Here is a 27,914-nt window from a genome sequence, read left to right as displayed (position 1 = left end):
CTGTTGTGACATTCAAAGTAGAACATAAGAAAACTGCCAAAAGATTTTAAAGAATCCATTAATACATGTAGTCAGGAGGCTTCCGTTTAGAAAAGCTACATTATTCAGAGTGAAAAACTAATTAATTAGAATGCCCCTAGGAAACTGAATCTGCTTACATATATTAGTGAAAAAGTTAATTAATCACTGCAGAATGAGATCTGCGTCAAGACATATGTATAAGTACTAGAAAATGGTTCCCTGGGCCACAGTGTGGATTTTTTTGCCTTTCCTTTTTTAAGACTATTTCCTTGACAGTATTTTAGTGTTTACATCTCATTATTTCTGTTACACTTTATAATACAACTTCCACCTTTGTCTTCCATCAACAAAGTATATAGCCAGTCCTGAGAAACAAACAAACAAAAAAAGGTAGTGCTAATGAAAAAGGCATGCAGATAAACTGTTACACATGTTTGCTGCTAATTGCACAGGTTTCTTGGTCATTCAAATTGATCCTTTTCTAGTGGAGTAAAGTGGGGTGAAAGGGATCCCAAGGACCTTTTTTTTATGCATACTCCCCAAATTCCTATGTATGATTTAAAAGCCATTCCATGAACAACAAAGCAACAGTGATTTTAAAATCGCTCCAAGCTAGCATTACTGCCAGCCATAAAAGCCACCAGCTGATTTTAATTAGATTTTACCCTTCCTCTTTTCTTAGCAATGGGATACCCGTACCTTGAGTGTATTGCTTCATAGTTGGTCGGGACAGTTAATCATTTCCTTTTACAAAAGGACTAATATGCAGGAAAGCACTGATTGATATCACAAAGCTAAATAAGAATATTTAAGACCATTTTTATTAATGGTTTACAACATTAAACTCACTATGACAAGATTACAGCCTTTTATAAAGGGGAGTTAAGCTATTTTATGCTGGTGTTGAACCGAATAGAGAGAATTTAATGTCAATCAGCAGGGGTCTACCTTCTTTGAAGTCACATTAAGACTCAAGTCAATGGACAGTCTCATTGCCTTGAATTGTATTCAGATATGGCCTGTAGTGCACATCGACATACTGTGTAACCCTCTTTAGCAGAAATGTGTGTTTATATCACAAAACAGATTAAACAAGGTTTAACCGAGTCCTTTGATGATTATTCCAGACTGTCATAGAAATCAGTGGGAAAATTAGGATCTGCTTGGTTTTGTGATCGAAAAAGGTGATTTTCTATCAACAGAAAATATCTGTGTTTGATATACCAGTTTTGTGCTCAATTAGAGGGCCTTTTATAATTATAATGCCTATCTGACTAATTTTCAGGAAATCTTACTCATTACAATGTGCTTTTTTGACACAGTTACAGCTAGGACAAATGGCGATGCTTAACAAGAAAGATTTGCTCAGCCTGTCTCAACTGACTTAGTTTTCATATTAAATAGAAACCAGTCTATCTTGTCATTGGTAGCTAATGAAGAAGACATAGATTACAGCCTGTGACCTCTTTTCTGCTTTTTGATGTAGAAAGAAGGTATGAAATATGCATTAGACTTTTTTGCTTGGTTTTAAGCTCAGTTTCAAGTTCAGATCTTCTCTGCCTTATTTTTTTGCTAAGAAGGTCCCTGGGAACTGACAGAATTGTGACACCAGAAGCAACAACAGTGACATCTAGTCGCTCAACAGCAGAGACAACTCAAATAATTCAGCCTTGGATTTTTTTTTAAATAGTTATTTACTCAAACATTCAACACAAGTACTAGAGAGGAAGGTTTAAGAACCTGGTCTTTCCACTGAGCTTGGACAGGTCCCCTGACACATGTCAGGACCCTGAATAAGTTGTAAGCAAAAGTACACTAGGACGCTTAACATTCTTGATCCTGTTACAAGAAAGGATAAGCATTCCCTTAATATTTTTATACCACTTTTATACATGAGAAACATGGAAAGTAGTTCTCAGATTTCATTTCTGCATGGGAAAGTACAGCAGAAAACTTAACATGGTGGGGAAAGCACTAGTAGCGGGTTAGCTGGAATTATAGTTCACCCAGTGGAGAAGCGTGATGCTTTTTTCTATGTCCTCACTCAGTTTCTATAGCACATAAGTTTGCTATGACTATAGTGTTCTATCCTAAATTATTAAATGTGCAGCTATGTTTTTACAGACCAAGGTTGTGTTAGACACTGTGCCCAGAAGACTGGGTAGTTGGCTTTACTTGTTTTGGCTGGGGTAGAATTAATTTTCTTCATCGCAGCTGGTAGGGTGCTATGTTTTGGTTTTGTGACCAAAACAGTGTTGATACCACAGGGATGTTTTAGCTATTGCGGAGCAGTGCTTACCCAGAGCCAAGGGCTTTTCTGGTTCTCACCCCACCCCACCAGCAAGGAGGCTGGGGGGGCACACGGAGTTGGAGGGGACACAGCTGGGACAGCTGACCCCAACTGACCCAAGGGATATTCCACACCATAGGATGTCGTGCTCAGCATATAAAGCTGGAGGAAGAAGAAGGAAGGGGCGACATTTGGAGTGATGGCGTTTGTCTTCCCAAGTAACTGTTACACGTGATGGAGCCCTGCTTTCCTGGGGATGGCTGAACACCTGCCATTAATTCCTTATTTTGTGCTGCTTACACAAGCAGCTTTTGCTTTACCTATTAAACTGACTTTATCTCAACCCATGAGTTTCTGCACTTTTACCTTTCCGATTGTCTCCCCCTTCCCGCTGTGGGGGGAATGAGCTAGCAGCTGTGTGGGGCTTAGCTGCCTACCAGGGTTAATCCACAACAATGGCTTAAAAGATTTTACTATCTGGTCTGACAGGGGGTTGAGATTGGGCTCAGAGAAAGGCGATTGAAAGTGGTTTCTTCGTGGAGCAGGCAGGGGACTGTACCATTTCAGATGAAAGAGTAAATAACTGTTGGAAACATTAACAGTTGTGCCTGCCTTGATTATTGTACCCTTCTGCATGTGACATGTCCTTCCTTCCTTCCTTCCTGAGGATGATGTGGACCAAAACTTTCCCTCCCCCAACCTGCTTTTGTCACCAGGCAATGTAATGATGTGGAAGAGCAACATTGCCACGTTCAAGTGTCAGTGTTACGGCATGATAAAAAGCTGTTCTGTTTCGTCTCCTGCACTCCTTTCACCAGCTTTCAGTCTCGGATACATTTGATCTAATTGTACTGCTTATCTTCCAACTGCTCCTCAAATGACCTCTTGTTAGGACTATTTAATACTAATGTGTCTTCCTGTGTCGTGTAAACTTTTTTAAAAACTAGAATTTTAATGAGCAGAAGAACGGCGCAGCTGTATGATAAAGCTTTCATTAGAGGATTCCTTAATAGAACCCACTTCCAGTCCTTGATTGCATAATCAACAGCTAATGAAATTGTCTTGGTAACAAGAGCTACGGTGTATTACATCCTCTCCGGAGACTAAGTGGAAAGACAATTGTACCAGCCTGAGAGGACTATTGATTGTTCACAGTTTGAATTTGATTGCCCTTACGGGGAACTAAACAAGAGATCATCTTCAGCTCTGCTAAATGGATTTTGTTTCCACTGAAAGTTATTGGTTCACTTTCATACAAGGCGTTCGGGGGGCAATAAACACAGGAAGCATAATCTCATTACAGATTTCCTGAGTCTGCGAGTTTGAAAGCACCGACCACTGTAAAACAAATGACGACTGCTTAATTCAGGTCCTCTGTGATGGGTCTGTGTGTTTAAACTAGGTGGGAGCTCTGAAGGGACGCCCCAGCCTGTTGCGTGTTGCTTGTCTCGTTGCAGGAGGGAATCCCAAAGGGAAGTTTGCTCTGGGACTGGTTCAGAATGAGTGGAAGGTTTATGTTAAAAGGCCTCTAGATCGGGAAGAGCAAGACATTTATTATCTGAACATCACCGCCACGGATGGCCTCTTTGTGACCCAAGCTGCCGTGGAAGTGACCGTCACTGATGTTAATGATAATAATCCAGTTTGTGAACAGGTGAGTTAGCAACACCCGCGGCAATCGACTGTTGTGTTGAAAGTGATGGTTTCCCTATGGGTGTCCCTGCTATTTACAGGTATTCACAGGCGATGCCCTTTTTCATCTTTAAGGTCTTAGTTGAAGAATCTGGAGTGATCTGGGAGACGAGCAGGATAAAGAAGTCCTGTGAAGCCAAGATTGAAGGATAATGGTCTAGTAAATGTAGCAAAGGAGTCTTGTCCACAGTTGCCTTAGTTGGCTTTAGAAAAAAATGAAGCATTGTGAGGTGGCACTGGGCAGCCACTCCCCCCTTGCAGAAAAAATGTGCTTTCCCTTCACAACCAATGTGGAAATGTCTTCAATCTAGTTTAACTCCAGACTTCCTGAACCTGGCAGATGCCAGAGACCCAGTGGAAAAGGCAGAAGAACGTAGCTTGCTCTCATGTTGTTGGGCATGCACACAGTGTAGCGTGACCACAGCTTTCACCGTGCTAGCTGTCTCTTATTCTGTGGAAAGGCAATGTGGGGAACTGATATTACTGCAATAGAAAGGTCTGTGTGAAAGAAAAGACATGATGAAACGCAGAGTTCCTTAGTGGTGCTGCTCACAGAATCTTATATGTGTATATCTTTATGTATGTACTCATATAATTCCCATCATTACATTATCACTGATGGACTGCTGTCATTGCAAGCACCACTCTGGGGAATCACAGTCTGTATTTCCCTCAAACGCTGCTGGATGAGGCGATAAAAAGAGTTGTCTTCGTTAGCACACTCATCAAAGTTTCCATTTCATGGGTGTTGACGAAACAAACTGAAGATAGAAAAGGAGACCGCATTTAACACCTAAGACAAGCCCTATTAAAAGTCATAATTTGGCATTGTTTTTGTGACACCTCAAAGCTTAACAGTGATTTGAATTTCTAGGAATGTGTTATGTAAAGGAAAATTGTTTCCTGTATAGAAAGATGCACTACAGAGAGTTTAAAAAAAGAGTTGTGCAGAGACTATAAAATACTGTTACAGCATAGCTTACATTTCTGTTTTTTCCTCTAGGTTGCGTACACAGCACTGTTTCCTGAAGACATTCCATCAAACAAAGTCATTCTTAAAATCAGCGCTAAAGATGCTGACATTGGGTCCAATGGCGAAATTCGCTATTCTCTCTATGGTGCTGGGAACAATAAATTTTTCTTAGATCCAGAAAATGGTAAGACACAACTGAATGTTTCTGAACAGCCTTCTTCATCCCTCGACATCAGTGGGTGCTAGTTTTCTTAACTTGAGTTAACTTCGTTATCAGCCAGTTCCTCATCCACTGAACAGTCCACCCATCAAATCCATATCTCTCCAATCTAGAGAGAAGGATGTTGTGGGGAACTGTGTCAATGGCCTTACAGAAGTCCAGATAGATGACATCCATAGCTCTTCCCTTGTCTCCTGATGCAGTCACTCCATCATAGAAGGCCACTAGGCTGGTCAGGCAAGACTTGCCCTTGGTGAAGCCATGGTGGCTGTCTCGAATCACCTCCCTGTCCTCCATGTGCTTGTCCTGGAGTCTTTTTGGTACAGAAGAGGGGAAGGTGCCAACATGGTCCTCCTTCACCTTTGGACCTCACTTCTTCTGCCTTGGTCTAGATATATTGGTATGTAGATCCTGTAAAAAAGACATTCCTTTTATACACAGATTTTGGGGGAGAAAGGATATCAGCAATGAATTTGTGGGCACAGTGGAATGCTACAGAGGTCTTGTACATTTGGCAGTTGGTCTGGAAAAAGATATTGATCTTGCCAAGATCTAGATTTTATGGTTGTTATGAAGTAAAGCTAACTAAAATCATTTTCCCATGAATAAAAATCCCACCCTTCTGTTATTCTTAGGAATTTGGTTTCCATAATGATAGACTTAAGTCCTTCCCTGTGCAATGCCTCCTCTGCCTGACTAGCAGGAGGCAGAGCCTGCTATTGCCGTAGCGTTACTGATGGAAGAGGAGGTGTTTAGAGATCTACGCAGTGTGTGGAAGGGAAAGGATTGCCCTCTTCAAGAACAAGTTTTGCATTTAACTGCAAATTACACCCTTTACAAAATTAACCCCAAACTTACCTTCTGACTAGTAGTGGCTGTTTCCTGATGTGGCAATGGTTGGTGGTTGTTTATCTGTGCAGTAGGAAATGGATCATGGGTAAAGCTCTCACAGTCTGAATAAGCTGGCTTTTTGTTGCTGTTAATGTTTATTGTGATACCCGTCTCTGTATGAGAATAAGAAGTTTGTTTCAGAGTAGATGCCAGAGGTATCTACGAGAATTCAGAGCTGGTTGGAGATTGCTTTGTGGGGAGAACACAGGTGTTGATGTTATTTTTGAACAGTAGCATTAGAGAACTTTAACGTTCACTACGGCTACTGTCATCAGATTCAGGATGTGTTTCTGTGTCTAGGAGTCTATAAAACTTGAGAGTAACAGAAAGACAGGCTTGGAAGAACACGGTGGTGTTCATATGGGTGAAGTTGTAGGCTGTTGATGGCCACCATGAGTGGCTTGTCCTCCCTGCACTCATATTGGCAGCTCACATTGTTGGGTGAAGAAGAGTGAGAAGTGACACTGCTGTGAGTTTTTAATCTGTTCATTGGAATAAGCAAGGTTGATTTTTTTTTTTTTTCTCTTTCCTATTCCTGTGAAATACTTGTTTTTGAGATACTTACACTGTCTAGAATTAGTGATGTTGCTACATTAATAATGATGGCTGCTGCTTTTAATCAATTTTAGGTGAGCTGAAATCCTTGGCCCCTCTCGACCGAGAGAAAATCCCTGCGTACAACTTGGTTGCCCGAGCCACAGATGGTGGTGGCAGGTTTTGCCAATCAGAAATCCATCTTATTTTAGAAGATGTTAATGATAATCCACCAGTGTTTTCATCTGATCACTACACCGCGTGTGTCTATGAGAATACAGCCACCAAAGCTTTGTTAACAAGAGTCCAAGCCACTGATCCTGATGTCGGTAAGTGAGTAATGCTGCGAACAATAATTATTGTCCAGGAAAACTCTGTGGGTTGGTGGAATTGCAATACAGATTAATTTGTCTATTGCTGCCTTTCTTCATTCTTTCCTCTTTTTGCTTCTGCATCCCCCCCATTTTTCTCTCTTTTGTTTCTTTGCAGCGAAATGCTCGTGGCTGAGCTTGACATAATGGTGTTAGAAACAGAAAAGCATTGCAGCAGCCACAGAAGCATGTAGTCTTTTATTGCCTTGATCAGCAATAGCTATGTTTAGGGATAAATGATAATTTGGGGGGTAAATTTCAACTTCCTTCCTCCAATGTTCTCACCTCTTTTTGAGCCATGATTTTGAATACCCATGCCTCTATTTATGCAAATAATATACTTACATGTCATAGGGACCTATACCTGATTAATCACAGCTTTTCTAGAGTTTTATACTGCTATAACTCCCATTTGTTCCAGCTGGTTACCTTAGCATTAAACTATTGTTGTACACTGTGAATGTACATTATAAATGTTCTGGTTATTTAACTTTGCATTCTTTTAAAGTGTAATAGTTTATTATATGAGAACCTTAATGTTGAAATCTGGGCTCAATTATAAATATTTAAAGGGGGTTTTTTTGCATAACACAGTGGTAAAACCTACCAAATATCAGATTTTTTTTTTTTTGCTCATTCACTTCAGTTGGAATAAATAAACCCCACAGTTTATTTTTATTTCCTGTGGTTCTGGAGATGTTTTGTAAAAACTGTGGCCTGAGTAGCTTCACATAAAAAGCAGACCTTTTATTGAATGAAAAAATATTTCATGTTAAAATCTTCTTTTTTTGAAGTACAGTGCATGCTGGAAGTCTCAGTTGTTACTAAGGCTGACAATGTAAATATACAGGAATCAGTAAAGGAGCAGCAAGCATTCACTAAAGTATCTACGAAAATCTGCATTATATGCCTTGGTTGAAAAATCACAATTAAAATTATGATACTGTCCTGCAGTGAAAAGCCAATTACTGGTGGTAAACTACTGAACAGTCTGAAGACTCAGTGTTGTTGTTTTCCACTGTTGTCTTAATTACCATTTTTCTCACAGGTGAGATGACATTCAAGGAAAGAGGGAGACAGAAAGAATTAGAATAAAAAGTTGTCAATAAAAGTTCTTGCTAGCACCAACTTTACATAATAAGATTGTTAGCAATTAAAAAAAAACCCAAAAACCAAAAAACATGATCTAATTGCTACATCTTCCTTCTGAAACTAGATAAGTTAAAGGGAGGGATGCATGTGATGAATGAGAAGGTGCTATGTATTTCCTTAATGATTAGACCTGAAAATCAAACAAGACATCGTATCATATGAAAGTGACTCTGGTCTCTAAAATTGGATTTTATATTAATTACTGTTCTATTAGTCCCTACTAAAATCACTGATTCCCTATTGCTGCATAATAAATGAGTTCAGGTAGTGTAATGTTCCCATCACAGAGAAAAATGTATTATTGATATTCCTGATGGGCTATGATATTCCTGTAAGGTTTTGTGGAGCGTTACCCTGAAAACATCAGTGGAGCCAGTAATCATCATACGAATAAATTTTTAACATTCAGGAATCATCTTACGATCAGTCTTAGGATTTGCACGTTCTTCTGCTTTGGGTTTTGAAGAGCCACATACTGTAAGGATAGGAGTATCAGTATGGAAGCCATTGAGATAAAACTTGAGAGAAGTCAATTTGTGGTCTGCACCTAAACACAATTTAACATAAAACTGAAGATATTGTGGTCAGACAGTGTTGGATAATTAAGACAATTTCCAGTTAACAGGAAAATAGTGTTATATCTGCCTTGTGCCTCTGATATGTTTTGAAGTTCCTGTACTCATAATATCCTGGGAAATTTCAGGACTGGAACATAAATTGTTGTTTAATATATTTGTAATTTGGATACATGCTTAGAAACTAGCTGTACCAGCTGGACACACTGAAGGAGAGATGTGATTCTTCTTCTCAATATTCAACAGAAGAAAATGGGTTTAACTGTTTAACTCTAGTGGCACGCAAGTTCATTTTACATAACCTCTCCATGTAGCTAGGTATCTTAAATTAAATGATCGCTTGAAGGAGAGAGAATATACATAAGTCCCTTTGTTAAGACTTATTAGTAACATTAATATGAAAAATTTTTTTCTCCCATCCTGCTTCCATTGGAAATTCTTAATATTTCCACAAGATAACATTTCCTACTAACTGACCACCATCAGGTTTGGAAATGCGCAAACTAAGAAATGAAAGAGAAGTGCTGGTTTTACAGGGTTTTAGAGAAGTTCACAGGGAGCAGTGGATTTTCCACCTCCCACTGTCTTCAAATCAAAGTGCCAAATTACTCCATTCTGTTCAAATTAAGGCACGAGAAGAATTGGAGTGAATGCTGAGGTGTGATTATCTGAGCAAACCCATCAGACAACTACAATATCAGCCCGTTTCAAAGGAATTAGGGTCATGCTAGAGCAGCAACACTGAGAAAACCTACATGGGACTTTGTGGCAAGCATGACGTTAAAAAATTGATAAACTTCACAATAAAGCTGGAGCCCAAACCTGAGCCGAAGGCGCATACTCATTTCCAGCCCTGCTCCTGTTTTCTGCATGCATACAGTGTTGCGGCCTTGCTCGCAGAATACAAGAATGAATGACAGCATGGTCCAAGCTCAGCAGTGCTTTAAGTGATGGTTAATTCCTGCCTCACTTGCAGCTACTTTGCCTTGTGAATGACCTCCATGCTCAGGCCTGTTTCCGTGATGATTGATGGTGTAGTCTACCGAAGACGGAAACACTTACTGTACTAAATATGAACGGTGCGTCATCTGTCCTTCTGCGGTCCTCCTCGTCACCACTGGGGCATCGGCAGTTCCACACCAACCACGCCTGTAGTCAGTTTAGTGATTTCGCTGACCTATTTAATTTTTTCTGGGTTTGTGATGAATATAGGGCTCTAATTTTGCTGAAAATGGGAACGCCCTTGTCAGCCAGCCCTGTCTTGCCTGCCACTGCTGCCTTCCAGGCTCTGCATCACCCTATGGTTAAAGCCACGGCTGGTACCCACTCGCGCAGGTCCTCCTCTATTCCTCGCACAACCAACCGGTATAGATGGACTAGGTTGTCTTGGAGCCAGCACCTTGTATTACAAGCAGCCAACGTGCAGGAAAACACAGGCATGTAGGCAGACAAAAAATTGGCAGGAGTGGCCTTTATTTGGTTGCAAAGAGCACAGACCTCCCTGCTCTGTCCCCAGCTGTCCCCCACGGCCCTTCTCCAGCCCCAGGGCCCATACAAGTACATTGCACGGGAGGTGTGGTGACACAACTGAGACTGATCTGATTCTTCCTTGAATAGCAGTCACACCTCAAACAGCAAAGGTCCGCACCCACTCGCTTGCCCAGCCAGGCAGCCCTCCTTTGCCAGCTGCCCTACTCTTTGACGTAGTTTTGTCCGTGCCTTGTATTTGTCACAGTTCGTGGTCCACTTCCCAGCAGGAATCACCCTGCATTCCCCTGCCCCATTTTTGCGGCATGTGCAAATAGCAAATGGGTCAGGAAGGGCCCTCGCTGTGGGCTGAAGGTGAGGACCACAGGGCTGTGTGTGGTGACAAGTCAGAGGTGAAGCGCTTTGGACGGCCTTGCTAGAAATGTGTCTCCTGGCCTTGTGGATACAGAGGTGTCATGCTGCAGGGTTCACACAGTCACAGAATGGTTGAGGTTGGATGGGACCTCTGGTAGGTCGTCTTGTCCAACCACCCTGCTCAAGCAGGGCAACCTGCAGCAGGTTGTCTAGGACTGCGTCCAAATGGGTTTTGGATATCTCCAAGGATGGAGATACTCCCTGAGTGCTGTGCAGCATGGGCACCCCAGGGGCCCTCTGCGAATAACCAGAGACCTGCGCTGTGGCTACAGACAAAATCCTGACGTCCTCACTGTGACCTGGCAGAGCAGTGCAGACAGGCAGCAAACCCACACTAACGCCCTCTCTGACTGCCAGTTCTTCCCAAGCTGGAAATAATTCAGAGAAGAAGAATTAATGGCAGATGAGATTTTGCAGAAAGTTTAGTTTGGTGAAGTTTTCTCCTATATCTAATAGCAGATGTAATAGTACTGAGTAATGCAACCTAGAAAAATAATAAGCAGTGTGCTACTTTTGCACATAGGATGCCCAGAGTTACAGATGTGTCCCAGCTTCTGCAGGCTGTAGCCTGACAGCAGGACACAGAACAGTCTGAGGTTTATTCGTCAGTTCCAAAAAAACCATCCACCTAGTTTGGGGGGGGGAGAGATTTGAATGATGACCCTGGTTTTCTGTTCTTTGTTCTCTGTATTTGAAGCTTTGGTACTTAGGTGGGTGTAAGGGAAAAAATGGGTGTTGAATGCCTAATTCAAGGAGCCAGGATAAGACTTGAGGCTCTGCCATAGATAAGTTTATACAGCCAGGTTATACAGGTCAATTGTGGTTGAATTTGGTTGTGGTTTTTAGGAGTTGTGTAGAGTTAAATATTATTTGGGCCAAGATTTATAAGAAGGATTCTGTAGTCATCTGATTAGTGCATTTGTGTTTAATGTGGAGAGTTTAAATCAATCAAGTCTCTAATCAGTCTGGTTCTTCGTGCGGGGAGCTGATTATTCACCTCTTCGCACAAAGTGGAGGAGCTGCAGCAGAAGGGACTCAGCCCTTCTGGGGAAGCCGTTTGACCTTCTCCATATCCTTTGATCTGCTCCCTAAGCCTGATCCTCTCCACCAAGAAGTACAGGGGAGCAAACTGTGGCCTGGCATCTGCCTGGTGGGCAGCTGGGGAACCTGGCGAACTGGGGGAAGGAGGGCTGTTTTCTTTCAGCTTCTGATGGAAAGTTTAATCTTGGATTTCAAAGAAATCTGTGACAAAACTGATGTTTTCCCTGCAAGGTTTGACCTCAGTGATTTTGATGTTTCAATAAAGACGGTTTGTCAAAAAAAAAAAAACCAAAACAAACCCTTACCATGTGCACTTGTAAGGCAGGTGCACAGGAAATAAGAAATGTCTTTTCTAGGGAAGAATGGTAATATAACTTCTCCTTCAGGTTTCAGTCAGTCTAGTCTAGAGTGTATTTACCTCCAGGAGGGTGATGGAGCAAGCATATTTATCTTCTTTTTCTTCTTGTCCTCTCCTTGTGTCAATGAGAAAAATGAAGAAACCATTAAAACAATAAAAATGAAATATCTATCAGAAATAATGACTGAGGAACATGGATTGTTCTCCAGGGTTTATCACTTGTTTGTAGAAAGTGGCACTGAAGTGCCGGTGAGCACAATACAGAAACAATCACTCCGTTAGGTTGTTCAGTGGGTCACCGCTTTCAAGAACACGTACATGGAATTAATGAGTACAGACTTCAACCGTATCAATGGTGGCCTTCGCTCATGAAGGAATTAGGGCAACTGAGCCTGTTGCACACACAGTTGGGCAACACAGCTGGGCTTGGGGAATGGTAAAGTGCTGCCAGGTGAGATTGCAGAAGTGTCAGAGAGGAGTGCAAGACAGTCACGGCTTGATTAAAGAGCAATTCTCTGAATTGTGTACAATGGCAAGTAACAAAATAATAGAAATGCTGAAGTAGATACTGATTTCGGCATTTGCTGGCAAAGCCAGTATACAGCAAACCTCCACTTTGCATGTTTGTTTATGTTGGGCAGATCCCTTAAAATGGATCTAGAAACTTTTGAGGCATTCAGGATCTGAAAAAGAAGAAAACAAGGATTGAAACATGAATAAGAAGAATAAGAGAGATAATAGGACAGAAGATTTACTAAAACCCAACAGCTAATAGGTAGATAACTTTGGCAATGATGCCGGTAATACCTAGATGATATTTCTGGATATTGCCTGAGTTTTTGTAAAATAAATATTACAAGATACTTTCGAGAGGATGGCTTATTCTCTTTAAACATACATGGAGTTTCCTATATCTTTACCCACATCTTTGCCTCACTGTCTTTTAAAATAGTCCAGAGGTTAGTGCACTAATGCAGGATATGGAAGACCTGAATTATTAATTCCTTGTTCTGCAGCTATTCAAAACAGCATTGCATAAGTAAGGGGTTACGGTTGAAGTAGGGGGTCCTTTCCACTGTCACTGAAGCTGTTTTGAAAAAGGATTCAGGAATCAGCCAGACAGGAAAAAAAAAAGACATGAGTGTGCATTGCTCTGTAGCCTGGTGGGTGATTGCATTCTGGGCTCTGTTCCCCCAGGCTTATTGAATGAAAAGTAATAGTCTATGACAATGTACCCTTGTACTCCTCCTTCCTGGAAAGGTCTCCTTACCATTAGACTTCTGTTCCATAAGGAGAGTGGGAGGGCAATGCCTCACATTCCCCAGTGGGCTAGCCAGCCCCGAGGACACCTACAGGTCCAGGTTCACCCAGTGAGTTATTCAGGAGAAAATCAAGTTTTTGCCTTCTTAATAAAGGCAGAAGGACTCGTAGGAACACAGAGGTATAGCACTTTGGGCCCCTGAAAAATTGCCAAATAAAAAATAACAGTCAGGCTCTGTGGAGTTTAGACTTACCTAGTGTTAGGAGGTAAACAAACAAGGTGTTTGGGGATTATGATAGAAAGCTTAGGTTTCTGCCTAAACAAGCCCTACTTCGTATTGCTTATTTTGCTTCCCATGCCTAGGCACTCAGGAGACCTAATCCTGTAAGTAGTCAGTCTATATGACCCTGTTGTTGAATCTTTCAAAGGGCCAGATTTTTAAAGCTGCAGATAGGTAGTCAGGGGGACTTAGTCACCCAGCTTGCATTAAAATGAGTATATGTGTATCAAGGTGACTAAGAGCCAGTCTGTGTTCAGCAAGCAGAAGTCATCAAACCAATCTCGTTTCCTTCTGCAACATGCAAAGAGGCCATATAGAAAGAAATATTATGGGTGGTATGGCTTAGGTTTAGTGAGAGTTTTGACATTGTACTGCATGATATTTTTGTAAGCACCCTAGGGAAACATGGTCTACATGCAACTGTTATCAGGTGAGTTTGTAATGACTGTTACACTGGAGGGATAAGTTAAGAAAGGTACTGGGTGCAGCATTGCTCTTACTTTCATTCCTGGATGGGTAAGTAGGCATAAGGTCTGTATTGGTAGATGTCAGAAAGCAGAATGGGACTGCAAATACCCTGGATAGTGTCAAAGTTGTAGCAGTGGGATTTAACAGTTGGAAAAGTCGTATGGAAAAATACAATGCAAGTCATCAAGATAAATGTGAAATCCTGCGTTTAGATAAGAATAACCAAGTGCACCAGTATTGTCTGGGTAATGACTGACTGGGCAGCAGAACTGCAGACAAGCAGCTGTATTGTGGTGAATCACAGGCTGAATGTATGTTTACACTTTCATATTGGTGTGAAAAGGCAAATACTTTAATGAGATGGGTAAACAAGAGTAATGCTAGAAAACAGAAGTAGTTCCTTCTGTTTACTTCATCTTGGCAAATCCTGATCTGAAAGGCTGTGTCAAGTTCTGGGTACAGCACTTCCAGCAAGTGGCTAACCTGGAGATTTACAAGAAAGATCACAGATCTGGAAAACAGGTGCTACCAGGAAATATTAAAACAGTTGAGCGGAGGTGCTGGGGAGAAGAAAACTGAGATGATAAAGTGTAACAGTCTTCAGATATCAGACAGTAGTAGCTCTGAGGAAGGAAGTCAACCTTTGTTCTTTTTTCCCCCCTCATCTTTTATTACTTTTATTCAATCTCAGAAAAAAAGTCAGGACAAGATTTTTAGTTGTAAGAAAAGTGAGGCACTGGGGTGTGTTACCCAAGGAGGTTATGCAAGTTCAAGATCAAAGGGTAGGCCTGTGTTTGGGGATAAATTGCGTCCATCCTTTCTTTGTGCAGGGATAAATTAGATGACCTTACAAGATTCCTGCTATCTTTATACTCTGTCGTTTCTATTAATTTCTTTAATTTTTGAGATTTCCAAGACCTTGTTAACAACATGGAGGCAAAGAACTAGACAAGGAGAATTGTACCTCTTGGATTATGTTGACTTAATAAGCTCTGTATTTAAACTGGATCACTGAAACATGTATGTGTATGTGTGTGTGTGTCTATATATATATGCATACATACATACATGCATACTTTTTAATATAAGTCTCCTTACACATGCATTCCGTTGCTTCAGGCTATATTCCCCAATGTTGTCAGCTGCAATGTGTAACCCTAAATCAGGTGAATCCAAAATGGCCTCCCCCACTTCAGAAAAACGGTGAAGCTTATGCCTGATCACTGGGAGGAAGTGAATCACTCAGGAGCACTGGTGGAAACAAGTGTTCATGTCAGGTCACGTATGCCAGGACCCTGGGCTACGTAAATCTCTGCTAGATTCTAGATCTGCTAGAGAGGGAGGGTGAGCCAACCATCCAGATCTCATCTTCCCACCAAAAAAAGACAACACCCAACCCAGCTGAAACAGAAAGCAGGGGTTTAGACACCCGAGGAAGGTATCATACCACTAAAAGCTTTATGCCTGCCATTTCTGTCTAGTATTTCCCTTCAGTAAGGGGTTAGTTATCTTCATCTCTGTCCTCTGTGGCCCTGCTTTCATCCCATGGTACCGTGACTCTGCTGGAGCACTGGTGTGAGTAAAGGCCTTTGGGGTTAAGGCTGTCGTTCCCCCACAGAAAAGGGACAAAGCAGTGAAAGCCTGTCTCGGTAGCGGTGTTATGGATTGAACTTGGCCAGCTTTTCTGCTTAAGTTGTAAGAATCACTTGAAATATCTTTCCCTATGGGGCTATATATTCTTCTACAGTTCAGCAAGGTACTTCTGGCAAGGTTTTTCTCTCTCCATCTCCAAAATGATGGAGTTAAGTATTATAAAATCTGGTTTAGTATTCATCTTTTGTCTTGTTTGTTGTTAACGAAGTTGTGGACATTTAACTTCCAGTAGTTGGTGTTGTGGTTAACATTTGGGTAATCAGGAAAGGCCATAGGTATACACTGGTGTTAATAGAAACACCATGAAAGACAGAAGCAAGAGGAAGCACAATAATCAGATATCATGCTTGCAAATCACTCCTAAATTGATAAATAACTTTTTTTACGGATCTCTTTCTGGACAGCTTTCTGTTTTACTTCTTGTTTGTTTATTTTTAATGCTTGCCATTATTTTTCATTCCATAGGTTTCCAAAATCAAAATGAGCAGATGACAAAGTTAAGCATTGTTTTCCAGAGATAAACAAGAATGAGTGGGCTAGCTATACTTGGGGAAACACATTAAGTATGAGTTCAGGGTGACAGATGAAAACAGAAAGGAGAAACACACTATGTATGGTCTTTAATACCTGTAAATTTTAGTTTGTGTGTGATGCAGTCAGCAGGTAATGCCCCCTGCAGAAACTCACTGTCATATGGGGATTGCACCTATTGTGTTTTCGCTTAGCCTTTTAATTGGTGTCGGTCTGGATCAAACCATGTTGTAACTGAACCATTTTCAGTTGAGCTGCACCTCAAATACTGTGTTCAGTTTTGGGCCCCTCGCTACAAGAAAGACCTTGAGGTGCTGGAGCGTGTCCAGAGAAGGGCAACGAAGCTGGTGAAGGGTCTGGAGCACAAGTCTTATGAGGAGCAGCTGAAGGAGCTGGAGTTGTTTAGCCTCAGAAAAGGAGGCTGAGGGGAGACCTTATCGCTCTTTACAACCACCTGAAAGGAGGTTGTAGCGAGGTGGGGGTCGGCCTCTTCTCCCAGGTAACAAGCGATAGGACAAGAGGAAATGGCCTCGAGTTGCACCAGGGGAGGTTTAGATTGGATATTAGGAAAAATTTCTTCATCGAAAGTGTTGTCAAGCATCGGAACAGGCTGCCCAGGGAAGTGGTGGAGTCACCATCCCTGGAGGTATTAAAAAGACATGTAGATGTGGTGCTTAGGGACATGGTTTAGTGGTGGACTTGGCAGTGTTAGGCTAACGGTTGGACTCAGTGATCTTAAAGGTCCTTTCCAACCTAAATGATTTTATGATTCTATGAGTTAGACAAGGAGGAATTTGATACTCCTGAATTATAAAGAGAAGTTATTTTATTTCCCTGGTGCTATTTAAAGTAGTAACGACATAAAAGGTGTCATTATGTGACATTCAGTGCATGGCCCTTTGTTTTAGTACAGAAGAAAACAAGAAGAAAACTCTGTTTGAAGGATGGCATTTGAGGTACTAGAAGGCTGTGTGTTGTACAAGCTCGTCACACCAGAGATTTGGCAAAGGGCAATATTCTATCATATGCTAATACAAGTCTAAATAGAAAATGTGCTTGCTTATTCCTCTATTTAAAAAATGTACTACAATCCTCTTATAGTAATAGTAATTCCTGCAAAGCTTTCCATGTTCAAATAGCTTATTTTTGTGATTGGCACCTTAGAAATCCGAGAAGTTTAAGTGAGTATGTGAATAGGCACAACGCAGTTTGTAAACATTAATCCCCCAACAGCTGTGGGCAAGCAGTGGGCGAGGATTTCTCTCTTTACCAGTGCAGGAACCATGGTGTTGGAGCAGTTGTTTCCTTTCCACAGAAAACATCTCCTTTATAGTCACAGCAGAATCTACCATCACCTCCATGGCAGGGATGCCATTGACACACACTGGTGGACGCTACTCTCTCAGCAGATGGTAGCCCCTGGACTAAAGCATTTTGCATTTCAGTAGAAATAGCTTCCTACTTCAAATTTGCCTCATGCCCATTTTGTTTCCAGCCTCAGGTCAGGAAGCTGAGTGGAAACAGCTATTGATATAACACAAGACTTTCTTCAAAGGGCTGTTTCTGCCACAGCTTCTCACTGAATTCATTTTCCTCCCAAGAAGCAAGCGTTAAACTCCAGTCCCACAAAACACTGTGGGAGGAGGTCAGCAGGCAGCTGAGATCTGCCTCTGTATTTCTCCTTCTGTCATGTCTCTGCATTCAGGCTGAAAGCCACCAAGGGTTCTTATCTGTGAGTGTCCCAGCTCAGGTCCTCTGCCCTGATCTTCTGCCTCTCTTTGCATAAAATGGCATTTTCACCTGTAAGAAAGGTGCATTTCCTCCAGGTCCCATGGGAAAAATAAGATTGTTTTAGTCATCAGACCAGACTGGTACAAGATAACCCACATCCCTGGGACTTCTGTATTCCTCTCTTGTTTTCCAGGAAGGAAAAATAAAAGCACTTGCCTTCAAGAAGTAACTCTCTCCATTTCTGCCTAAAAATCCCTTATATTAGAGTTAGCAACCAGAACACCATAATCTGTATCTGAACTGTCTCCATTGTAGGATCACTAGCAATCATTTATCAAAAACCATTATTCATATTTTGTTAATTAATCACCTTTAGTGATGCTACACACCAGGAAGTATGTCACGACCAGTGCTGGACAGACCAGGGAGGGGTTGTGGTGAGTTCAGAATTCCCTTGGGCTAAATTAAGGTGAAGCAACACCAAATGATCAGTTGACCATTTTATTTATGGCAGAAGCAGCCTGAACTTGGAAGGTGTAAGCAGGGGGCGGGGTTTCTCACAAGAGGAATTGGCATGAGAGTAACCCGTGGTAACCACATATATCAATTCAGGGAAGAAGAAGATCTCTCCCATTGAGTCACAAGGTTCAGAGTGGACCCCCTTGCTTTCTACACGCCTTCTCAGAGAAGAACCTAGGTGCATCTGAATCCACTCCTAGTCCCAGACTTGGTCCATGGTTTTATGTCTAAAGGGATGAGGTGTAGGGATTATGAAAGGGGGGGGCCAGAAAAAATATTTCACCAATCCTGGGTCCATCGTTGGTCCAGCCAGCCTAGAGGTCCAGTGCTGGAGGGCACGCGTGTGTGGGGCTTCAATTCGTGTCCTTTTATCATCTTCTTGCTCCTCCTTCAGGCAGGCACTTGAACTCATTAGGCTAATTAGGTGTCATGCGTGGTTTGTGCTTTCAGAACCTTTGGGAAATGGGTCGGTGGGCTTTGGGGGGTCGTTTGGGGAGTGACTTCTTTCCTGCAGACACGACCATTGTGTGATCTTTGGCCATGCATGGTGGGCTGCCCTGCTCAGCATATCAGAGCACAGACCTGCGCATCTTCCTGCAAGCCCTCCCATCCCCTTCTCATCTGTGGTTCCTTGTTATGCAGGGCTCTTTGTTATGCAGAACTTTCCCCACCACAGTGTTTGAGACATTAACTCTTTCAGTCTCTCACAAAGTAGCATACAAGGAGAGTGGTCGGATTATATATCAATCAGATTGCAGTCACCAGAGTTACCCCTTCCTTTATGTAAACCCACCCTACATGGTGTCACATCCACCAAATTCTGTCTCTCCCCTGTCCCCCTTGCAAGATAGTCTTACTGAAGTTTTGGGGTGTTTCAAGACACAAGTCCTGGGTAGGCCATCTCCTTTCTAGCTATTTATGCCTTTAAAGACTGCGGTATCTGAATCTGCTGTCTTGTGCCCAGGTACGCTGTAGTGAGTATCAAATAGGGGGTTTGTGCTAGAGAAAAACCCAAACCAGACTAAAGTTCTCTCGCAGTCACAGACACATATGCGTGGAAGGTATGTGTTAAGGTCCCTGCTTCAGAGAAGTTTTTAATTCTATGTAGAAACTGGCAGACATCAAGAGAGCCCAGTACAGAATACTAAATAGCTTTACAGTTAAAACTCATGTATAGGTTGGGTGTTCAACTGCATGCTCTGAATCAGGCAAAATCCCCTTTTCCAGCATTCCCAGGGATCAGTTCTAATTACTAGCTCATTAATTGTTCTGGTCAGGTCTGTCCCTTTTTGTAAGTGGAAGTTTGGGGAGGATTTCTAGCAGAAGGAGATCCTCCCCTGCTGGAAATGTAGACACACCTCCAGCCATTCAGACCCTCAAAACCTTCCACTTTCCGGAGGGTTTTACGCCTTTTTCACTTTTGCCAGTTTGGTTGATGGTCAGCTGACGGAGCATTTGGATGCATGTATAAAGAGGCTAAGTGAGGAGGTGAGCATGGTCTCCAGCAGACTCTAGGGTATTCAGAGTCTAGGTGTTTCAGCACGTGAAAGACTCTCTGACTAGTTCGTGGGCTGAGCTCAGTTCCTCGTCTGTAGGACAGGAGTCACCTCCTTGGCTGCCTTGCTGGTTTTGCCAAAGGAGGGCCTGTGTTTTTTTTCACATTTGAGATGCCATGGTGAATAGAGAGGTTCTGTTGTGATAAAACAAAACAAAACAAAACAAAAATGGTTCATTGCAATATTGCCATTTTAAATTTTCCTTATTTTAAAGACATTTGAACGTTTGAAATATACTCTGGTGTCTCAAGCACTGTGTAAAAACTTTATTCCCTGAAGAGGCCAAACAGTAATTCCTAATGCTCTCCAAGTAGGGTCTGGCGCTCTGTAGTTGCTCTAGCTTTTAGGTACGTGTGATTGAACAAAGAGTCTCCCAGCTCCCCCTTGTGTGGATGCTCTACTCCTGCTACGTCAAGCAGAAAACAACTGTGATTTGTGCTGCTTTTGATCAGACATTTCTACAATGCTTTGCTGCTGGAAAGCAGAACAATGCTGTCACAAATTTTAAATTAACAAAATATGCCTAGAAGGGATTGGTAGCTCTTGTTCGTCTGATTAATGTCAGGCTTGTAAAGTCTGTTCTCCAACAAAAAGGGCAGCAAATGTTCAAGTGAGAGATGTTAAAAACAGAGACTTTCCATTTCAGTGGATCTTTGTGTTTTAGTTATAATCTCTTAGTGAAGCACCCAGGACCAAATCACAAAATCAACCAGCATCAAGGGAGTTGAATTAGGTTGTATCTGTGTTCACTTTTAATTAGATTTGAAATGGCTATCCCACTGTAGTGCAGCAGGCAACCAAGTCAGTACCGCCCCTCAGGCCTTATTACTGACAACAACCTTAGCATAGATCTGCATATTCAGCAGCTGGGTGGATAGGTGTTATGTATTGGGAAATACAGGCAGGATTTGAAAAACATAGGATAGCTTTCGTACAACTAGATTTTTGCTCTCAAACTGGGGGAGTGGGGGACTTTCCTTTCTAAAGTGTCCATATTCTGGTAGGAGTTTTTTGATGCAGCTTTTGTCTAACAGGTATCGTCTTATCATAATATTTTGCTGCTCAACAGTGGAATCAAGGCAGCACTGGTAGCAAGTACATTCTGTGCCACCTGATGTATTTTTATGGGTTTATTTTTCCCTTATGTACATTTCTATTCCTTCAAGATGTGCTCTGAGACATTTCCAATTTCAGCATTCTGCCTGTCTCATCTAATTCAATTGTAAGCTTTTCTGGGCAAGGACCATATCTGGAGTCTGCTTTCCAGTTTCATTACACAGCAGTTCTGCAAAGTGATCTTTTAAAAAAGTATCATGATGAGGGAAGGAACTTAACTTATCCGTGGCGATTTAACATGTGAGAGGAGCATGTCCTGATCTCCCAAACTTTCAGCAATACCATACCCACAGCACTCTTACCTCCATGTGCTGCACCCCCATTGGAAATAATCAGTGTGATAGCAGATTTTTGCTTAGGGCTTCCGTTAAATGGGAAGAGGTTGTTCTTTACTTTATTTCACTTTATCATTTTCACATTTGCTTCTCTTTCAGGTGTGAACAGAAAAGTTACCTATTCCCTGGCAGACTCCGCAGATGGTTACTTCTCAGTTGACCGGTCATCAGGAATCATTATTTTGGAGCATCCACTTGACAGAGAGCTTCAGTCTTCCTATAACATCAGTGTAAAGGCCTCAGATCAGAGCATTGTGCTGACCTTGTCCTCTTTTGCCACCGTTACCATTACAGTGCTAGACATTAATGACAACCCCCCTGTGTTTGAAAGAAGAGATTATCTTGTTACAGTACCTGAAGACACCTCTCCTGGCACTGAGGTCCTTTCTGTTTTTGCTACAAGCCAAGACATTGGTACTAATGCTGAGATTGCCTATCTCATCAGATCAGGGAATGAGAAAGGGAAGTTCAGGATTAACTCAAAAACAGGTTTGTAAAGTGGCTCTTACTTGTAATGCAAAATGAAAGCATCGGAAAAATGTGAGTGCTTTGGGGAAGGCTCTTGGATGAAAAAAATTTCAAGAGCAGAGACTCAGAGCTTGTCAATGTGGAATTAGCTGCACAGTTAAAAACCAATTTTAGGTTGGAGAGTGATGTAAATTACAGTCACACTCAGCTGCCCTAGCGTGAGTGGAGAATACTTTTCTCCATTAGTATGTCCGTTGAAGTCAATGTAGATGTGACAACCCATTAGCCAAACTGTGCAACCCTTACAGTTTTGAACACTTGCAATGTTTACCTGCTTACCAGCTGAGCACAGCCTCAACAGTCTGGACCTTAGCAAGCATCAGACAGCACTATCAGGACCAAATAGCTGGCAGTCCTAACGTGATTGCTGTTTATACAACTGTATGCGACTTCACTGACTTAGGTGGCTCCTGATTTGTGTTGTCTGACAGTTGACTTCAGCCATGGTTTGGGATTTTTTTTTGCTGCTGTTATACATCACAAATTTTGAAAACATACTGCTGCTTCTCTTTAAGAAATACTGAGAAAAGCTACCTTATTGGTGCAAATGGCTTGTTTTCTTTGAATTTCCTTAGTGGGATATATTCTTTATCCTTACTGAGGTTTTAATCCGTCAACAGTAAGCTATGATTCTTCCGTGCTTCCCATTATTCTCATAATATTCAGGATGACCAGTACAAATCTGCCACCAGAGCTTCAGAGCAAAACAATCTTGATTTTGAAAGCTGAAGGTAACACTTGTTTGAGTGCAGCTGTAATAACCAGTAACCTAGAAAATCTCAAAATGATGCATTGTGTCATTTATATTACTGTGTGCAAAAATCTCTCTCCGCTCTGTGGAGGCCACTGCCTTACATGTAAGGGACTTTTAACATAATTGTGTGTTGTCTGTTATCTTCAAAACATTGATTAGTGCTAACAAAATTTAAACATAAATACACCTAGACAGCAATACTTAACTTCACATTTGACAATGAAGCCAAGGAGATAAATCAATAAAAACCCATAATAAAGCTTAATCACACAGGGAAAAAAAAAAAAACTATTTATTATTCATTAATGTGTGACAGCTCCATTATTATCGGTTTAGAGGCAGGAGCTCAGTTTCCAGACAGCCGGGTGCTGATGTAGCATGCCTGATCAAGGCTTGAAAAATAATGCCCTTCACACCATTTATCAGTGGGAACTCTCTGCTAGCCACTTGGAAGCTTCTCTTCAGGGCTTCTGCTTCCAGCAAGTCATGCTGAAAGGTAGGATTCATTTGGAGAGAGCTCAGATGAGATTAAGAAGAATGATCCAAGGTCTGTAAAATGTGGCTTACCAGGAAAGACTGAAGGAATTGAGACTATTTAAGCTAGCAAAGAAAAGGCATGCTGTTAGTATTCAAGACTGTAAAAAGTACCTACGAAGAGGAGGGGAATAAACTGTTTTCCATGCCCATTCATGAGAAAAGAAGTTGTGAATGGGTTTAAATTGCATTTGGATTATTTCATTTAAATGATAGGAAGAAATTCCTAACTGTAATGATTATTAAGTACTGAAACACATTTCCCAAGAAGGTTAGGAAACTGATGTTGTTGGAGGTTTATATGAACGTTAGAGATGAGTACATTCAAGAATGATTAGGTTAGCTGACCTGTGTTGGGCAGCAGTTGGACTAAATGACCTTTAAGCCCCATACATCCTTGCTCCTGATGGGTCTATATTGAAAAGGATTTGGCTTGCCAAGGTTGAGGATTTGCTTTTAAGTCTTTCCTGCCATGCCCAGTATTACCTCCTTCAAGGCATCGCTAGTAATCTGTGCACAACCCACTCCCCCCTTCTTGTTAAGGTTATAGGTACATGGGAAACAAGGGGAAGGTTTGCATAAAAATAATTTCTATCCTAGAGGGGGTCTGGGTGCATGGAGTGAGTCAAGTTACAGAGGATCTTGGTTTTGATTGTCTGGTGAGGGAACCCAAAATTTATAAACTTAGTTGAGTGGGGAAGTCCCTGTTTAATCACATAAATGATAGACAACTGATTTCTCAAAGGTATTCATACCCCGTTCATTTGTATTTAATTCATGAGAAGTTAATTACATGGGAGTGAATTTCTGTTGACTTATCAGGGCTTATTTCCAGAGTCAGCATTCAGTTCTCCCATAGGCTCTGTGCATGAGCCCAGGCAAATGGGTGGATATGGCCCCCACTTTTCCATCTACAATACTCATATAATAAAAGCTATTTTCATGAGGAACCATTTATTGCTTCATGCCTTGTGAAGGTCCTTTTCTGCAGAGGCAACCCAAGTGCAATTGGCATCATTCTTTAATCAAACGACAGCAGTAGAAACCTGACCAAATATTTTTATTGGATTGGGCAGTGTTACAGTTAGAACAACATATTTTGTATATGTGCCATGGTGATAAATAGCATGCTGTACTGTTTACTACAGTCAAATCCCTTAGTCCATAGCATTATTTGTTTTTCGCTGGCTGTTGACATTCCCTCCCTTGCTTCAAAGGAGTGATTTCCATTTTTGAAGCTTTGGATTATGAATCGTGTAAGGATTTCTACTTAGTAGTGGAAGCAAAAGATGGAGGTACTCCAGCCCTGAGCGCCGTTACGACTGTGAACGTAAACGTGACAGATGTTAATGACAATGCACCAAAATTCAGCCAGGAGGTCTACAGCGCAGTCATCAGCGAGGACGCCGCCATCGGTGATTCGGTGATTATGGTGAGTGAGGCCGTGGGTGGCATTTAGGCGGCATGAAGCCCTCTGCCACATGACCTTTAATAAAATACTGCTGCACTGGTTAATAATGATAACTATTGCATCTTGAATCACCCAAACTGTTCTCTAGCCAATACTCTGCACCAGCTACTGCTTTCCAGGCTGCTGCCAGTTTCCCCCAAAAAGAAAGTAGTATTAGTACCAACTGTTGCTTTTTAACCCCGATATGCTGTCAAAGAGCAATGGCATGTTTAAGGCATTGCATTTCATGAGTCAGCTAGAAACAAGTGGGTTTTATTGGAAAGGCAGAATTCAACTTTTCAGCGAAATACATAGTATTTGTGTAGTCTGGCATGCAGTGTTTCGTACCCAAACCTCACAATACTCTCATCTTGGAACTTGTGGGTCCAGAAAGCAAGCCTTGTATGGAATATTAAGATTAAAATATTGTGTATTTTTTAAGGCTAAAATTTGAAAAGGTCCAAGGGGAGCCTCCTATCAAAAACTGATTGGCTTGGTGCTTGGCTTGATGCTGTAGAGGTGTGGAGTTCAGATGTAGCTAGTCTGATGGAACATGAAGTCTTACTTTTTGGGGTGTTGAGCCATTAATATATCATACAGATGGCTTAATATTTGTTTTGCTAATTTTCACTCTTCTCTCAAAAAAGTTGATAGCAGAAGATCTGGACAGTCCTTCCAATGGCCAGATTCATTTTTCCATAGTGAATGGAGATCGAGACAATGAATTTTCGGTTGATCCTGTTTTGGGACTCGTGAAGGTTAAAAAGAAATTGGATAGAGAAAGGGTAAGACATGTGGGACTTCTTAACTTACAATGACTTACAGATGTGTATTGATCTCAACTCTGCTGCTAACTTGTTTTGAAGAAGCTTCTTTTATACTCTGCAGTGATCAGCCTAAGATGCTCCAATAGGTCTTTCTAATGTTGTTCCACTTCTTCCCACGCCAGCCCTATCCCCAATCCTATCTACCAGCCAACTGCTCTGCTAGCATTCCCATCCTGCACTATTACAGCAGCTGAGGCCAGATCAGGGAAAAAAGCAACCCTGAATTTCTCCTGTGGTGCCACCGGCAGCTGTTGCTGTGTTAATGAGCTGCCTCCTCTCTCCTGCGCGTGCAAGCACACACGTGCAGCGGTGTGTGCGATGGGGTGATTACGACATACTCCAGATTGTGGCACCAAGCACCGAGTGGAGACCTCAGCCATTAATTAGCGCTCTGCAAAACATGTCACTGGGGAGGTGATGTTATGAAGTGGCCAGGCTGTACCAAAAGTGAAAGAGTGCTTCATTAAACAGATTCTGCTGCTTTGTTTGCTCACTAGATTATTCATTCAGGGTGATTTATCACCATTTTGCCATAGCTAGCAATTAGCAGCTTTTGGAAAAAAACAAACAAATACAGGTGCCTGTGCTACTAGCAGAGCAGGAGAGCACTACATGGCTTCAAAAGTCTTTGCAACACATAAAGAAATCCATGCCTCCTGCCTCTGAGCAATGCGTCCACAAAACTGGGGAAGCTGATTGCTATCCTCGGAATATGGGCTCAGCTGGAAAAGCTCTCTACTGGAAGCAGGGCTACTGCTTAAAACAGTGGCAAATATCCTTTCTGTATTATCACAAAGGCAGGATTAAATTGTCAGTGTTTGGTGGCAGAATGACTTTACTGCAGACTGTCGAGGACAGGGAAGTAACAATGGCTGTGCATATTACAAATTTGCTGTAATGTATTTCTTTTAAATTACATAGGCTTAATTTCTTAATACGATTTTATTTAGTTTCTGAAGTGCATCTGCATTCAGACACACACATTCACCCTCACCGGCGCGTGCATGTTTAATGCCAGGTCTGTTAGATCTGCATTTCCAAAGTTTCCCTTCGTTAAAATAAGCTGAGATATTGTCTTTTTCTTTGCTTCCTTGGCACATTTCCTAGACACAGGTGTTTCTGACCCCTTCAGGGAAAATGATACATGATGCCCTGTCTGCTGTAGATCCCCAAAGGCTGTGCTGAGTCCCAGGTTTCAGTGGTTTAAGGAAACTCATTTGCAGAGCTGTAATCACATAGAAACCATGACTTTTGCCATCTACCTTTCTGGATACATTGAAATGAAAACAAACATGCACAAAATTTGGGAAAGATCCCACAAAACTGTCAGTCTTGTCTTTAGCTAGCAGTAGAAATTACAGCTCGAAAGGGGAAAAAAAAAAAAAGATTAATTCTCTGCCTCGGTTTCTTGACTTTCCATACTTCAGGATTATTCTTCGCTCCTGTGTCACTATGCCGCCACCAAATCACAGCCTTTCTCCTCACTATAACCCCTCCAAAAAACTGTTCCCTTTTTCTTTAGGTTGATCCCACATCCCAGAAGAGCCCCCTTGTTTCGTACGCTTAGCCTGGACTCCTCCCTCCTACCCAAATTACTTTTATTTTTCAAATGGCTTTTGATTTCCTCCCACCCTGAAAAAGCCCCTTTAACATTATGTTGTTCCCTTCTGCAGGGACATGCTTTTCCCCTTTCCAGCCCCGCACGGAGAGGGTGTTTTACCTGGCGCGCGTTTTGCCCTTTGCTCGCTCCCCCATAGAAGGATTCGCAGGCAGACGTGTCAGCAGCTTTCCCTGGGGAGCGGGAAGCGATATACATTAAAAAGCAGTTGTAAGACCTAAGGAAGCCAACATAAGGATGCAGTTCATAAAATCAAACTGTCATCCATAAGCTGTGCGTAGACAGAGCTTTTGCAAATTGTCACATACTCTCACACCTCACACATGGGCACATATGCGCGTAGAGGGCCCATGGGTGATGCACTGAACTGCCCACACCCTGTTGAGTAGTTTGTGTCTGTTGCAAACACGTAGGCTCAAAAAACCCTTATCTTCTACTGAATGGTGGATAATATCCTGTTGCTACAGAGACTGTTGTCCTTAGTAGTCCCAAATGTTTCCCAGTGTGTTTAAGCCAACTGCCTGTTAATTTTTTCTTGGTTCTCCATCACCATGTTAGAAACACTGTGTGTCAAACTGAGGTTGGCTCTAATAAGCAATTTATATAATATCCTGGAAAGCAACTGTAAGATAAATAGAATCAGGTCACATATCCCAGGTGACACCTAGGAGAGATGAAAATGTTAGCAACAGTAGTAATGGCTGAGTTTGGATATTATCTGTCATTTATTTTT

General features: G+C 41.8%; 1 protein-coding gene across 10 annotated transcripts in view; it reads left to right on the top strand.

The window, feature by feature from the left end:
- Positions 1 to 27,914, top strand: part of FAT3 (FAT atypical cadherin 3) — a 422,077-nt gene that overhangs the window by 344,719 nt on the left and 49,444 nt on the right. For all 10 annotated transcript variants that reach the window (XM_030042467.2, XM_030042469.2, XM_030042466.2 and 7 more), the window contains 6 exons: positions 3,769 to 3,965; positions 5,007 to 5,160; positions 6,717 to 6,950; positions 21,570 to 21,959; positions 24,504 to 24,718; positions 25,384 to 25,521. In XM_030042467.2, the coding sequence (XP_029898327.1) occupies positions 3,769 to 3,965; positions 5,007 to 5,160; positions 6,717 to 6,950; positions 21,570 to 21,959; positions 24,504 to 24,718; positions 25,384 to 25,521 (1,328 nt within the window). The remainder of the gene's footprint in view (positions 1 to 3,768; positions 3,966 to 5,006; positions 5,161 to 6,716; positions 6,951 to 21,569; positions 21,960 to 24,503; positions 24,719 to 25,383; positions 25,522 to 27,914) is intronic.

Source organism: Aquila chrysaetos, chromosome 19 (genome assembly GCF_900496995.4).
Source record: "Aquila chrysaetos chrysaetos chromosome 19, bAquChr1.4, whole genome shotgun sequence".
In the NCBI taxonomy this organism is placed as follows: domain Eukaryota; kingdom Metazoa; phylum Chordata; class Aves; order Accipitriformes; family Accipitridae; genus Aquila; species Aquila chrysaetos.
The sequence above is the reverse complement of the archived record's forward strand: the minus strand, read 5'-3'. Positions and strand labels throughout refer to the sequence as shown.